Raw genomic sequence first — 14420 nt, 5'->3', positions numbered from 1 at the left:
CATCCTCTTTTCTAACAGCGAGGAGCTTATCTCTACCTTTGTTAGCAAAGGTGAGCCACAGGATAGCTGCCCACTGCTCATGAGGGACCCCTGAACTTTGCAGGCCCTCTCTCAATAAGTGATCCATTTATGGATGTCATCCCCTCTTGGTAAGGAGGGACTATTCTGCTCAGGTTCCTATTTCCAAAAGAAGCTTCTCTGATTCTAAGGACACTGTTTCTGCCACCATGGCAAAACCAAAGGAAATGATGGACGGAGTGTTGAACATTGCAAGCACTCACCCCCAGTCAACTGATCTGGGTTTAATCCATCACCGTTCTTTAGCCCACTCTGCCACCCCAGTTCAGACATGGCCATATGCAAATCAGTCTGACCCTGTGCCTCATGGGAACAGTCCAGCCCGAACTGCTAAGCCATGTCTTCCCTGGACCGGAAACAAGCTTCCTAAGACCGGTTTCTGGGATTTCAGCCGTCTTCAGCCAGGCTTGCTTGAATCCAGTGGCAAAGTGACCATGGTACTCTAGTCCCAGTCTCTTCCTAGTCTTCTGTCAAGGGCCAACTGATCTATCTTGAGCTTAAGCCTGACTTTCTTAAGTTTGAGCAGTTGGTATTCCCTCTCCAAAGAGCTGTCCCCCTTACTAGATATGAATATCCCTATGGAAGTGCCTGAAGCATTGGATTCTCTAGAGGAGGATCTAGACCACCTTAGTCTACTCTGGACCCTCCCATCTGCACTGTGCCCTGAGGGGCCAGGGTTTGGCTCACTGGAGTCCTCCTGCCCATACTCTAATTTGAGCTCATCAGGGGGAACCCCTGGTGCTCTCTCTCCATGAGTATGCCCACCCACATTTTCCTGTTCTTCTGCCTCTGCAGGATGGCTATCATCCTGATGTAGCAGCTCTAAGAGCAGCTACATCAGGGTGCTTAGTTCCTGGAACTTCAGACCACTGTACTTAGCAGACTGGGGTACACTGGTATGCCCAACTAAATAAATGGTTGTAGGTGTAGTGAGGTGTTGCACCTACCTACCCTAGTGGAAATTAATCTCTCTGAGGTTGGAGAAAGGATTGTGCTAGACCATTAACTACCCAACCCTGAGTTCAGTAGTGTAGGAGAGTAGGATCTGCACTTGTGTTGCCCCACTTTTTTTCTGATGTATACACTGGTTTCTGGCATAGTCTGGCTGGGTCCCTGCTAATCAGGGCCCCAGTCTAACTGATCTCTCTAAACAACTTGGTGTGCATATTAGATGCACTAGTGATTGGATACTGTGGTACCTTATGAGCCCCTAGTATATGGTACCTTAGGTACCTAGGGCATTGGTACTTCACAGGCCTACCAGGGGCTGCAGCATGTATTATGCCACCCCTGGAAAGTATTCACAATCTGACACCACAGGCCTGCTACTGCAGCCTGTGTGAGGTAGTGTTAGCACTCCTCACTGAGGTATAGGTTCCTATACCTCACCATACACACACATATAAACCTATCAGTCACCCCTATGGTAGGCCCTATCAATCCCAAGGGCAGGGTGCTTGGTTTACTATGTGAGGGGGTTTCTAACTGGCGTGATTTTATCTCCCTGTTACCGCCCCTAGGTAGCCTCGGCACTGCATCAATGACAAAATATCTGAGGTCATTTAAGTTGTTATTGTGGACTAACTTAAAATGCCGGGCGACGGGGTAGCTGGGGTCTGAATTAACAATTGCACGAAGATGCTGCAGCATCCGATTAAATACCTGCAGCTTCGTGCTGCCCACACATTGTAGGTGGCAAGATCATTCGAGGATGTAAACCGCAAACTCTGTCCTGCATGTGAACATTCCCTTGATTTTAATGGGCATAGGCTCAAATGCATCGATATATTCTTGTTTATTGACCCCAAACTTACAAGCCCTACAAGAGCTATACTTGTAAAAGCCTGTCCTATTGGATAATCAATTTGTGGGGGCAGTAACCTCTGGGCTAGTTTTTACCAGCGCACCAATCATAGAGGGAGCCCTTCTAAACGTTATCAAGGGCAGATCAGGTAAAATTTGTGATAACGTAAGGTCAGTCTTAACGATGCGCCAGTTGTTTATTATTTTTCTTATCTGCTTCTCCTGATGACTGTCTTATAGGATCACTAGCAGTGTGTAAGTTATTACCCACCTCAATATTCGTGGGGATAGTGTCTTATTAGCCTTTGCTAATGCGCTCTTCAAATCTTTCATCTTATACCTCCTTGATAAGAATCTCTGTACTGCTTCATCCTGACACTCTTTGAGATCAGTATCTAGACTGCAGATTCTCTTCTTTCTCAAACATTCCCCGTATGGTATACTTTGTATTAAGAATTAAGGGTGGGAGCGGCTGGCGTGTAAGATTGAATTACCCTCTGTCACCTTTGTATGTAATTTGGTCTGTAAGGTGTTATTATTAACATAGATTTCCACATCTAGGAATTCAACTTTCTGTTTCCTGATATGGGCTGTGAATTTTAAATTCAGATCATTCTCGTTGATGATGTTAACAAACGTCTGGGCATCCACCACTGACACAAGCATCATCTATGAAACGCCACCACTCAAGTACGTGTGTATCAAACAACTGTTTGTGGGTGCGTCTGAGGACATGCTCCTCCCACCACCCCACATGCAAACATGCCCCCATAGCCAGCCCGCGCAGCTGATGAAACGTAATATATACATCTCTTGCACGTTCGTTCTGCGAGTCGTTATTCTGAATGCTAAATCACCTCATCACTGTCTATCCTTTCTGCGTCTTAGTCAGCTTGTTCCTTTCTGCTGGCTTCCCCTTTGGATCCCTTTTCTTCTCTGACTTCCTGTGTCATCCTGGGCAGAGCTGTACTCCTCTTTCTGATTATGTTTTCTACCCAGTTGCAAGTCCTTGCCCGAGTCCCTGACTGTGTTCCAGATATAGTCCCGAACAGTCCCTGACAGGACGGAGGGAGGTGGCCCGAAAAACAGTTGGGGGACACTACCAGAGAATGGTTGAAAACATCCCTGTGGAGTGGGTGGGAGAGGAAGGAAGCTAGTTGCATCATCCATAGATGAAGGAGAATGGCTCAGGGAGGGGTGAGTTGGGAGGGGCTTGACTGAGGAGAGCCACCAGAGTTCTGTGGCGTTTAGACGAGGATACAGGAGGAAGCTGCTCAGTCAAATAGGCAGTCGACGAGTGGGTATTCTGGAGATGAGATGTAGAGAGGGGTGCAATCAGTTAGTGACGACACGTCTGATAGGGATGACTGTTACGAGAGCCACCGGTTTGTGTTGAGGAATTGGACTTCCTGGCTTGGGGAAGAGTTGTAAAGTGGATGCCAAGAAGAGTCCGTAGTCATCAGTAGATTGAATCATCACTTTCCAATTGTTGTAAATGGAGGCACGGAGTGTGCCATTAAAGCTGTGTGAGGGAGCCATAGTCATGTTGTGGCTGTAGGAATGGCTGATGTGTTGGATGCATTTAGTTATTTGTTGAAGACTTCAACCCATTGACTGGTGGGGAGAGTGGAAGTGGAGATCAGTTTACCTTTGTGACCACAGTGATATTGGCTGAGAGCGAGTGTTTGGGGACTCTTTTATTACGACCCTGTGTTTTAAGTTCTTGAGCCTGATATAGAGGGCTCAGATATGTTGTTCCTTGTGGGCGAAGTCTCAGAGATGTCAAGCGGTGGAGCTTTGTACACCTAAGAGGTTGGTAGTCATTCTCATTCAGCCAGTGTGTAAACTTTGCCATAATCATTCTGGTTGCCTCCACACTCTGGTGATGTCACTGATTGATCGTTTGATCAGATATTCGATATCCATTTACGGCTAATGTCTATCCCAATCTGTTCTTTTTTCCCGCGGAACCCTGTTGAGTGACTCACACAGCAGAACACAGGCCGCGCCCTTATCAGTGAGGTATATGTCTTGGTCAGGTCATGTCGGGGTACTCAGTCACCCAAGGAAATGTTCATGAATTTAGTTGACTTTCTAGGGGAAGGAAACTCCAGCAATCTATCTTGTTTGCCTTCTAAATCCCTGGAAGCAACAAAAGCGACACGTTGAAAGCTCCTTCAGAAGATGCAGCATGTCTTCACATCTGCAGACACATGTCAACGAAACTATGCGAACGGAGCCCTTCATACACCGCGCTAGTGGAGGGGAAAGCTGTTTATGGTCACGGTACACCTTTTACATGAGTCTGATTCTCTGAGTTTGATTGGACTCTTTGTAGAGAGATAGAAGAGAATCTTTGGAGTAGAAAGTACTGAAGACCTGGGCTGTGAGAATGAAACACAGTCTAGTGATGAAGAGTAAAACAAGCATTGGCAATGCAATAGGTCTCGCATTTACGCGAGTTTAAGCTATTGATATTGTAAATGACAATGCCAATAGCTTAACCGCGTGTAAATGGAAGACCTGTTGCATTGCAAATGCTCCTTTAATTTTAAAACTGAGCGCAGCGCCTCTTCAAGGACACCGCGCTCAGTTTCTTTTTTTTTTTTTTTTTAACTTTAACACTGAGCGCAGTGTCCTTGAAGCGGCGCTGCGCTCAGTGTTAAAATTAAAAAGAAACCGAGAGCGGTGTCCTTGAAGCGGGTACCGTGCTCACTATTGAAAGTTTAGAAAAAAAAATGAAACAGCGTGAAGTCCCAGAAGTGGACACCGTGCTCAACATGAAAGATAAATACAATTAAAAATGATTGCGGTGTCCCTAAAGCGGGCGTCGTGCTCATTATGCAAAATCACGAAAATGCAGCCGCCATTGTCCCCATCAGTGCCAATAACAAAAATAGTGCTCACCCCCCAAATAACTTTTTTAACAACAAAGCACCTGCGTCACTTTAGAGTGCTGCTTATACTTGAACAGACTCCGATTCTGTCATTCAAATGGTCTGAAGTATTTATGAACTCCTCTTTAAATCTTTTGTGTGTTCATATCTTTCGTCAAACATGTCGATCTGAAAGACAGACCTCCCAGTGCAAATCATAAACATGTGTAAACAGAACGGTAAACGTGAACCTCAACATACAATATGTGCAATGGGTTCCAATAAGACTAGATGCAGTCAATCCTCTAAACAACAGCCCTTAGAATGGTTATTTTTTCATTTATTCATTTTTAGGTCTCGCTTGAGACAGCGCTTTAGCGCTGCTCTCGCGAGAGCTTTTGTTAAAGGGGGATCTGGAAGTGCAAACGAGTGCTTTTCAGGCCTCCAAATACAGTGCATGTGAGCCGGGCGCGCGCACCATTTGGCAGCCTGAAAAGCACTGCCTGATCACTTTCACGGCCGCTTTGATGTCCTCAGTGAGCCACGCGGCCACTGAGGACATCAAAGCGGCCGTGAAAGTGCACACCATTTGCCACCCCCTTCCTGCTTGTTCAATATTCTGTACTTCATCTCTAGCGCTCTATCCTTTCTTACAGCATTTCTTTCACTCGAGGTCCCTCGCCTCTCCCTCAAGCAGCATCAGTCTCTTTCTCTCAGTACATCCCTCTTCCTCCCCTCAAATCAATGTCAAATGTGTCCTTAAGGTAGCTAGCTGCGTGTCTGTCTATCTATCTATCCATTCGAACACAAATTCAGATTTAATGACATATGCCCAGGCCTATTCTTTCTCTCTTGTCTGATGTGCGTTCTGAACACACATAGACATAAATGCACACACAACACGCATCCATTTAAATTTACTAACACACGCTCGCTCTCTCACACAGTGAGGCATTTTTCAAACACACACTCATTATTAACACATTCTCAAAAACACTAATACACACTCACGCCATTTCAAACCAGTAAAAGCACTAACACACGGCAGCAGGAACGCATACCTCCACTCACCACACATTGCACTATTTCACACACGCACACTGCTTCTCTCGCGGCCTCGTCACACACATGCACAACTCCACTCTGACTGTCTTTGCTATTGAGAACCAGTGGACACGCGCTTTCTCGTGCTTGTTTTACTCTCGATCGTAAATGTTGTATTTCGCTTATATGTCTCTCAGCATTAGCAGGTTTTCTCCCCAATCGTTTTCCCGTGGTGATTTCCCTTTTTTGCACGTCTCTTCCTCTTACACATCTCAATCGTTTGGCCGAGTCTCTCCCAGCTGAATGTAAAAGTAACAAGCATTTGCAATTCAATAGGTCTCGCATTATTTAAGTTTGAGCTATTGGCATTGCTAAATAATGCAACACCAATAGTCTTTTGAACAATAGTCGACCCAGCAGGAGAGTTACTTCCCTACTATTTAACTCCCTGGCATACGAAACATTCATAGAAGCACCAAATACCGCTTATGGCTGGCTGAAAAGCGAGCCTTTTTTTTGCATGCAGCACAATTACAACACGGGCCCAGATACAGCTAACATCTAAGAAGCTTCTAGCAGGCGACTGTGAAGGCCATAAACCACCCCCTTTCAGTGCGAACACAAGGGATTGTAAACATCAAGGTGCCTTCATGCGGAGCTCAAAGACCTCATAAATCAGGTGCTTATCTCTGGGAAGCTCATTCCTTAGCTGCCCTCTAAGCAGGGACAGGAAGGCAGGATCACGGTTCCAGCAACAAACAAGCATTTGCAATGCAATAGGTCTCGTATTTACACGAGTTTAAGCTATTGGCATTGTAAATGACAATGCCTTTTATTTAGGTTTTAAAAACAAAAATAAAAGGCATTGTCATTTGCAATGTCAATATCTCAAACTCGCGTAAATGCGAGACCTATTGCATTGCAAATGCTTGTTTTCTGAGAGGCTGTTGCCTACTGGGTACACCTTCGGAGCATTTGAATCAGACCTGAGTCTGTTCAAGTAAAAGCAGCACTCTAAAGTGACGGCTAGGTGCTTGCTGTTTAAAAAGTGATATTGACCCTACCTACCCGCCTTCGGGTCAAACCCCTTTTCTCCAAATACACCCCTAGATAAAGCAGGCTGTTTACAAGCCAAGTAAAAGGTCCAGTCTCGATGGCCACAACTCATGGAGACAAGGCGGGACTAACAAGCCCATTTTCGAATCAGAAGCCACCATTTAAGAAGGACAAGGACCAAAGCCAATGACAAATATGGGCGGAGAGTGGGCGGGGCTGCCAGTGCATACCCTAATACAGCATGCCTCGCAGAGCGAGCAGCGCATGCGCGCTGCCGCTAGCTTCAACCTAAACATATATGGTAAAGCCACCCATCCTAGTGCTACTCACTGTGTCGACCTCGGAAGACGCACCCCACGTGATTCACGATTGTGACTTCGCTGTTGCTTACAGGTTTCCAGCAAGTCATCTGGTACCCCACCTCACTGATGGATTGGCAGGCAGAAGGAACGATGGGCTTTGTCATTCCTCTGACGTGGCTGTGCGCAGACGGGCGCCAGCTTCCTGCGCTCCTGGTCTGTGGCCTTTCAACCAGCCTTGTCAGAGGGACAGAAATGACTTTCGTGCCTGAGCAGCTAAGGCCCTGCCTGAAGTCCTCAACCGTGCAGAAAATCTGCTAAGGACCCATGGCAGGTCTCGGTGTAGCGCTTCGCCTCCTTCGGCACAGCCCTGATACAGACAGCATCCTTCTGCAGGCCGCCTATAAATGCCTGCATCCCATGCCATCTCTGACGTGGCTGGAGAACCGACCCCTGCCCACCCTTCAACAGGATAATATATCACCCAAGAGCAGGACCATCCACCCGCCGGCCCAGCATGGAGGCAGGGGCTGGCTGCACAAGGGCAGGCTGCGCAAGGGCTGCCTGCACAAGGGCAGGCTGCACAAGGGATGCCTGCACAAGGGCTGGCTGCACAAGGGCTGGCTGCACAAGGGCAGGCTGCACAAGGGCTGCCTGCACAAGGTCAGGCTGCACAAGGGCTGGCTGCACAAGAGCAGGCTGCACTAGGGCAGCCAGCACAAGGGCTGGCTGCACAAGGGCTGCGTGCACAAGGACTGGCTGCACAAGGGCAGGCTGCACAAGGGCTGACTGCACAAGGGCAGGCTGCTCAAGGGCTGCCTGCACAAGGGCTGCCTGCACAAGGGCAGGCTGCACAAGGGCAGGCTGCACAAGGGCTGGCTGCCCAAGGGCAGGCTGCACAAGGGCTGCCTGCACAAGGGCTGGCTGCACAAGGGCAGGCTGCACTAGGGCAGCCTGCACAAGGGCTGGCTGCACAAGGGCAGGCTGCACGAGGGCAGCCTGCACAAGGACTGGCTGCACAAGGGCAGGCTGCACAAGGGCTGGCTGCACAAGGGCAGGCTGCACAAGGGCTGGCTGCACAAGGGCTGCCTGCACAAGGGCTGGCTGCATAAGGGCAGGCTCCACAAGGGCAGGCTGCACAAGGGCTGGCTGCCCAAGGGCAGGCTGCACAAGGGCTGGCTGCACAAGGGCACGCTGCACAAGGGCTGGCTGCACAAGGGCAGGCTGCACAAGAGCTGGCTGCACAAGGGCAGGCTGCACAAGGGCTGGATGCACAAGGGCAGGCTGCACAAGGGCTGGCTGCACAAGGACTGGCTGCACAAGGGCTGGCTGCACAAGGGCAGGCTGCACAAGAGCTGGCTGCAAAAGGGCTGGCTGCACAAGGGCAGGCTGCACAAGGGCAGGCTGCACAAGGGCTGGCTGCACAAGGGCAGGCTGCACAAGGGCTGGCTGCATAAGGGCTGGCTGCACAAGGGCAGGCTGTACAAGGGCAGGGAGTCCATACGGAAGACAGGCAGGCCAGTAAGGAACCCGACGGGTTGCTACAGGAAAGATGTTTTCCCTCCCTTCAGTAATAACCTCTGATATAGCACAAACCAAAGGTTTCGGCACTTCATGGAGGGTTTATTACCACCCAAAAATACCAGTTCTAAACCTCAGAAACATGAAAAATAAAGCAAACTCGTCAAAGGATCCATCGTATGTTGCATGCAGCTGTTTGCAGCTGTTTGCAGAGGGAGCAAAACCCAGGGGCACTTTATTTTACCCCCCTCCCCCCCACGCCCCCAGATTACACACGGGTCTCTGCAACAAAAGCATTCCCCTATCTTCCATGCAATGCAAGTTTTCAATATTACATTACAAGCATTGTGTGTGAGCAGGCACATGAAATCTCAAAGTTATATTTGAGTTTTGTAACCTTTGCCCCGAGATTACGGGGAACTCTGCCTCCAACATGTGTGTCAAGCACCAGAGCTGTTCGTCGCCGTGAGCCCGCGTTATATCCAGCCCTTCACAACAGCAGCACAGGAAGAGAGACTTCACAACAGCACAGCAGGAAGAGAGACTTCACAACAGCAGCACAGGAAGAGAGACTTCACAACAGCACAGCAGGAAGAGAGACTTCACAACAGCACAGCAGGAAGAGAGACTTCACAACAGCACAGCAGGAAGAGAGACTTCACAAGAGCACAGCAGGAAGAGAGACTTCACAACAGTACAGCAGGAAGAGAGACTTCACAACAGCACAGCAGGAAGAGAGACTTCACAACAGCACAGCAGGAAGAGAGACTTCACAACAGAACAGCAGGAAGAGAGACTTCACAACAGCACAGCAGGAAGAGAGACTTCACAACAGCACAGCAGGAAGGGAGACTTCACAACAGAACAGCAGGAAGGGAGACTTCACAACAGCACAGCAGGAAGAGAGACTTCACAACAGCACAGCAGGAAGAGAGACTTCACAACAGCACAGCAGGAAGAGAGACTTCACAACAGTACAGCAGGAAGAGAGACTTCACAACAGCACAGCAGGAAGAGAGACTTCTTCACAACAGCAGCACAGCAGGAAGAGAGACTTCACAACAGCACAGCAGGAAGAGAGACTTCCCAAAGCAATGATTCCTACAGCGGCTTCTGAACAAAGGCCTTGCCAGGGGGCATCACCACCCGCCCCCGTCCACTCACAAGCCCCTCTCGCATGGCTGGCACCATGAGTGTATGGATTCGGGGACTGACCTGATAATAACCAGTTGACAACTTGCAATGTCGAGTTGTGATACCAAAAACATGCCGCAGCAGGTTCTCGTGAGCCAATGACAGACAAAACAGCTGGTACAAATGACGGTTCCAGAAGAAACAGCAGTACACACAAATGTGTGGCATCGCAGAAACATGCCACTCTTTCATCCAATGCCAGCATTCCCCAGTGCACCGAGCTGATTGATGTTTTTATTCTCTACAGTGCCCGTTAAAACACAGCTGTGACACGGCCCTACTTCACCACCCAATATGTCATTACCGGTTAAGCAGGGGGTAAAACTCAATTTTCTTTTTAAATGCATGAATGGGGTTTGCTGCGATCACAGGAGGTTATGGGGAGGGAGCCCCTGCTTCCTGCGGGGAATTCATAGTCCGAGCCACACCGGCGGCACCGACAAAGGGATGGGCCAGTCATTTTCATTTCTATGAGCTGTCAGGAGGCACAACATTACCTTTTCCCCTACTCCCCAACCAACAAACTGAAGGGGATTGTTTGGAGGCTTCATGAAAATTACATTTACAGTTAACATGGTAGCGTTTACAGGGCTTTGAATAAACAAACAAAAAAAGCATTTGCAATGCAATAGAACTTGCATGAATATGAATAGAACACACAGTGCAACACTCAAAGTAAAGGGGCCCGTAGCCATGGAAGGATACAAATGAGGACATGCCCATCATAAAGTGGGACTAACAAGCCTAGAACCAATCCGAAGGCAGTATTTAGGAACTAAGCCCATAAAAAAGAAGGGCGGAGATTGCGCGGAGCTTCCACGGAGCTTCCACTCCATACTGAATACTGCATGCCTTGCGAAGCGAGCAGCGCATGCGCGCTGCCACTAGAGGCTCGACCTAAAAAGGTGCAGCCAATGTGAGCCCCAAACCAGAACAGTGTATGCAGCAGGAGGGAGGCAAGCACCCAGAGGAACTAGAGCATCTGGTTAATCTCCTCGGGTTGGGATTAATGGTGTCAAGGAAAAGGGTGAATTCTGCAGTCAACCTTTGGTGATATTGGAAGTAAATTCATTAAGTAAGATGGGAGGGAGATGGACACAAAGAGTGTTTAATCAGAAGAGAATTTACAGAGACCGTTTAAAGTTTGTTTAAGAATGTGGTGGTTCAAAGCAAGAGGAAGAACATTAGGCAGTGAAGTAGAAGGAGCGGATGGTTGGAATGGAGAAGGGAGGCTTTAGGAAGTCAAATGGGTGAGGACAAGTTGACCTCTGGAAAGGTCAGGCTCACAAAGGTGTTGTAGAACTATTTGAGGTGATGTAGAATAGCACATCCTGGCATAAGGTTCTGTTCTCGGAATCAGCATGAGGGACCATGTTTATGTCTGAGTTTATATGCGACCACCTAGTATTGTAAGCATTCTCCAGCATTGCAGGGATATGGGCTTCTCCTTGTCTGTGGACGAGGTGGCTCTACTGTGTCTCCCTGGTATTTTACCTGTAGTCCTTGGAGGTCTTGTCTGTGGAAGAGGGCTTCCCCTTCTTTGTGGCCAAGCTAATGATGTTTCTGCCTAGTATTGTAGCCACAGGCCAGCAGTGTAGGGTATGGGCTTCTGCTTGTCTGTGGACAAGCTGGCTTACTGTGTCTCCCTGGTATTTTACCTGTAGTCCTTGGAGGTCTTGTCTGTGTAAGAGGGCTTCTCCTTCTGGGCGGCCAAGCTTATGATGTGCCCACCTAATACTGTAAGCATTCTCCAGCAGTGTAGGGTATGAGCTTCTGCTTGTCAGTGGATGAGGTGGCTCTACTGTGTCTCCCTGGTTTTTACCTGTAGTCCTTGGAGTTCTTGTCTGTGGAAGAGGGCTTCTCATTATTTGTGGCCAAGCATATGATGTGTGTGTCTAGTATTGTAGCCACAGGCCAGCAGTGTAGGGCTATGAGCTTCTGCTTGTGTGTGGACTAGGTGGCTCTACTGTGTTTCCTTTTTATTTTACCTGTAGTCCTTGGAGGTCTTGTCTGTGGAAGAGGGCCTCTCGTTCTTTGTGGTCAAGCTTATGATGTGTGTCTAGTATTGTAGCCACAGGCCAGCAGTGGCTTGGCATGTACTGAATTATGCAGTCTCTGGCTACTGTTGTGTGTGTAGTTTGCAGGTTGGTGTTTTCTGTACTTGCCTTGGTTCCTGAGGTCTGATTGCTACTTGACTGATAGCCCAGCTCTGGCTGCCTCCATATTTGGGTCTGAATTTATGCTGTGACTGCCTTGTGTAGCCTAGACGTGGATGCTGGTCTAAGGGTCTGGGAGTGTCTGTGTTTGTGGCAGTGCTCTGGATATGACCCTGCACATATCGCGGTCTGTCTGATGGCGGTCACACGCGTTCTGCTTCATGATGTCCTGTGAACGTTCCTCAGTTGTCGCCAGGAGGGGGTTGTCTTCTTGACTTTGTTCACGATTATGCTGTGACATGTCCTCATTGCTGTTATTATTCATTTCTCCTCACAGAGGGAAATACGAGTATGAACTGACCCTTCGCAACGACCTCTACACCTCCAAACACACACAATGGTTCTACTTCCAAGTCAAGAACTCTAGGAAGGGTGTCGTCTATCGCTTCACCATCACCAACCTGATGAAGTCCTCCAGCCTGTACAATCTGGGCATGAAACCCCTGCTGTACTCACAGAGGGATGCCCAGACCAGAGGTGTGGGCTGGAGGAGAGAGGGCGGCGACATCAAGTACTACAAGAACCCCAGTGTCACGGAGGGCCCATCGCTTTACTGCCTCACCTGGACGTGCCAGTTTCCTTATGATGATGATACGTGTTACTTTGCCCACTGCTACCCGTACACTTACTCAGATCTTCAGCGCCACCTCCAGAGTGTGGCCAACGATCCGGTGCAGTCGCAGTACTGCAAGCTGCGACCCTTGTGCCGAAGCCTCGCAGGCAATACCGTTTACCTTCTCACCATCACATCACCATCACAACACTACCTTGAGGCTGCAGCAAAGAGAGCTGTGGTGGTGACTGCGAGGGTGCACCCTGGAGAGACCAACGGGTCTTGGATGATGAAGGGGTTTCTGGACTTCATCCTAAGCGACTCCCCAGACGCACACCTGCTCCGGGAAATCTTCATATTTAAGGTGGTGCCAATGCTGAACCCCGATGGGGTGATTGTGGGTAACTACCGCTGCTCCCTGGCGGGGAGGGACATGAACAGGAATTACAGGACCATGCTGAAGGATTCCTTCCCCTGTGTGTGGCACACCCGATCCATGGTCAAGAAGTGAGTTGTGGGCTTCTGAGGAGGAATAAGGCTCTAGAGATATAGTTGGCCTGCCACACTGCTGAGGACTGGATTGGTGGATGGTGTGGAGAGTGGGAGGGGCATGTTGTGGACTTGTGAGGTGAAACAGTGCTCAGGAGAGGTAGTTTGCCTGTCACACTGCACACTGCTGAGAGTTCGACTGTGGGAGGGTGTGGGGAGTTGGAGAGGGTGTGGGGGTACAGTGTCTGGGTTTTGGATTAAACCTATTTGGGAGACTGACCAGGAGGGGTTTAGCAGATAATTGTAACTCACAGACCTGGCACCTCAATAGAGCCTGGGTAGATGGCATGAAGCAGACAATGTTTGTTTCATTTGGGAGGCAGAACACCAAATACATGGAGAAGTAAGTGGGTACATTCCACAAAGTTAGGCACCAGGGTGATCCGCTCACATATAGGAGATGGCGGAGTGTACAGATGGATCCTGAGTTGTTACATAAGATGCTTCATACGAGCTGTATTGTGTTTGCCACAGTAAGATCGAAGGGACTGAATGCCTCAATCGTGGAGGGTCCACCTGTTCAGTTACTCATATCTGACTGTGAGACTGTCTGACTTGTGCTTCAGCTCCCACCCTGCCCCCATTTGGGTAGTAGAAGACAGCCATAATTGAGCGGCACTTGTCATATCTCTGAGCCCTGGCTGCACTAAAGATAGCTCTTCTCCTCAGGGGCTCAACACATACATATTGGAACAACTGAAACGACAAAGCATCCTGACACTCATGTCGTCACTGCACGTGTAGCTATTGTGTTTTGCATCTGTGGGTCGTTCTCACCACAGTTACGCCCTTCGCCTCTCCCCTTCATTCTGAGCCAGCTCACACTCAAGCAAGCAACCCCACAGAGTGAGCCCTTTCCCTCCTTGAAACCCTCAGTGTGGAGAACCTTGCTTTCACCCTCTTCCGAAGTAAATGCTGCCATATCACTCTCTGCCACTTTTCCATCATTTTTGGGCCCGGGTCTGGAGGCAGGGAGGGTTGTAACATTTAAACTTGACATCCCATTTGTCATTAGAGCTGCTAAAAACCTGTAAATGCGGACTAGTCTATGGGCCTGATTGAAATCTTGAAATGATATTCTGTCATAAGCGTCCGCTGAATTTCAAGCGCCATTAGATAACATGCACTTGTAATATGGCGGTTGGGATATCTGGCACCTTTGTGATGAAGTATCCCATCCGGCAATATCTGAATCAGGCCCTTGGTTACTGTTCAGGTGAGAGCCTCCTCT

The 14420-nt window shown here is 48.9% G+C and overlaps 1 protein-coding gene across 5 annotated transcripts in view; it reads left to right on the top strand.

Moving 5' to 3' along the window:
• AGBL2 (AGBL carboxypeptidase 2) overlaps positions 1 to 14420 on the top strand; it is a 1238365-nt gene that overhangs the window by 389572 nt on the left and 834373 nt on the right. For all 5 annotated transcript variants that reach the window (XR_014979319.1, XR_014979321.1, XR_014979320.1 and 2 more), the window contains exon 7: positions 12365 to 13147. Coding sequence is in view for 2 of the 5 variants with exons in the window: in XM_085646520.1 (XP_085502646.1) it covers positions 12365 to 13147 (783 nt within the window). In the remaining 3 variants the exon portion in view is untranslated. The remainder of the gene's footprint in view (positions 1 to 12364; positions 13148 to 14420) is intronic.

The sequence above is a fragment of the Triturus cristatus genome, chromosome 3_1 (assembly GCF_964204655.1).
Source record: "Triturus cristatus chromosome 3_1, aTriCri1.1, whole genome shotgun sequence".
Lineage (NCBI taxonomy): Eukaryota > Metazoa > Chordata > Amphibia > Caudata > Salamandridae > Triturus > Triturus cristatus.
This window is presented reverse-complemented; position numbering and strand designations above follow the sequence as displayed.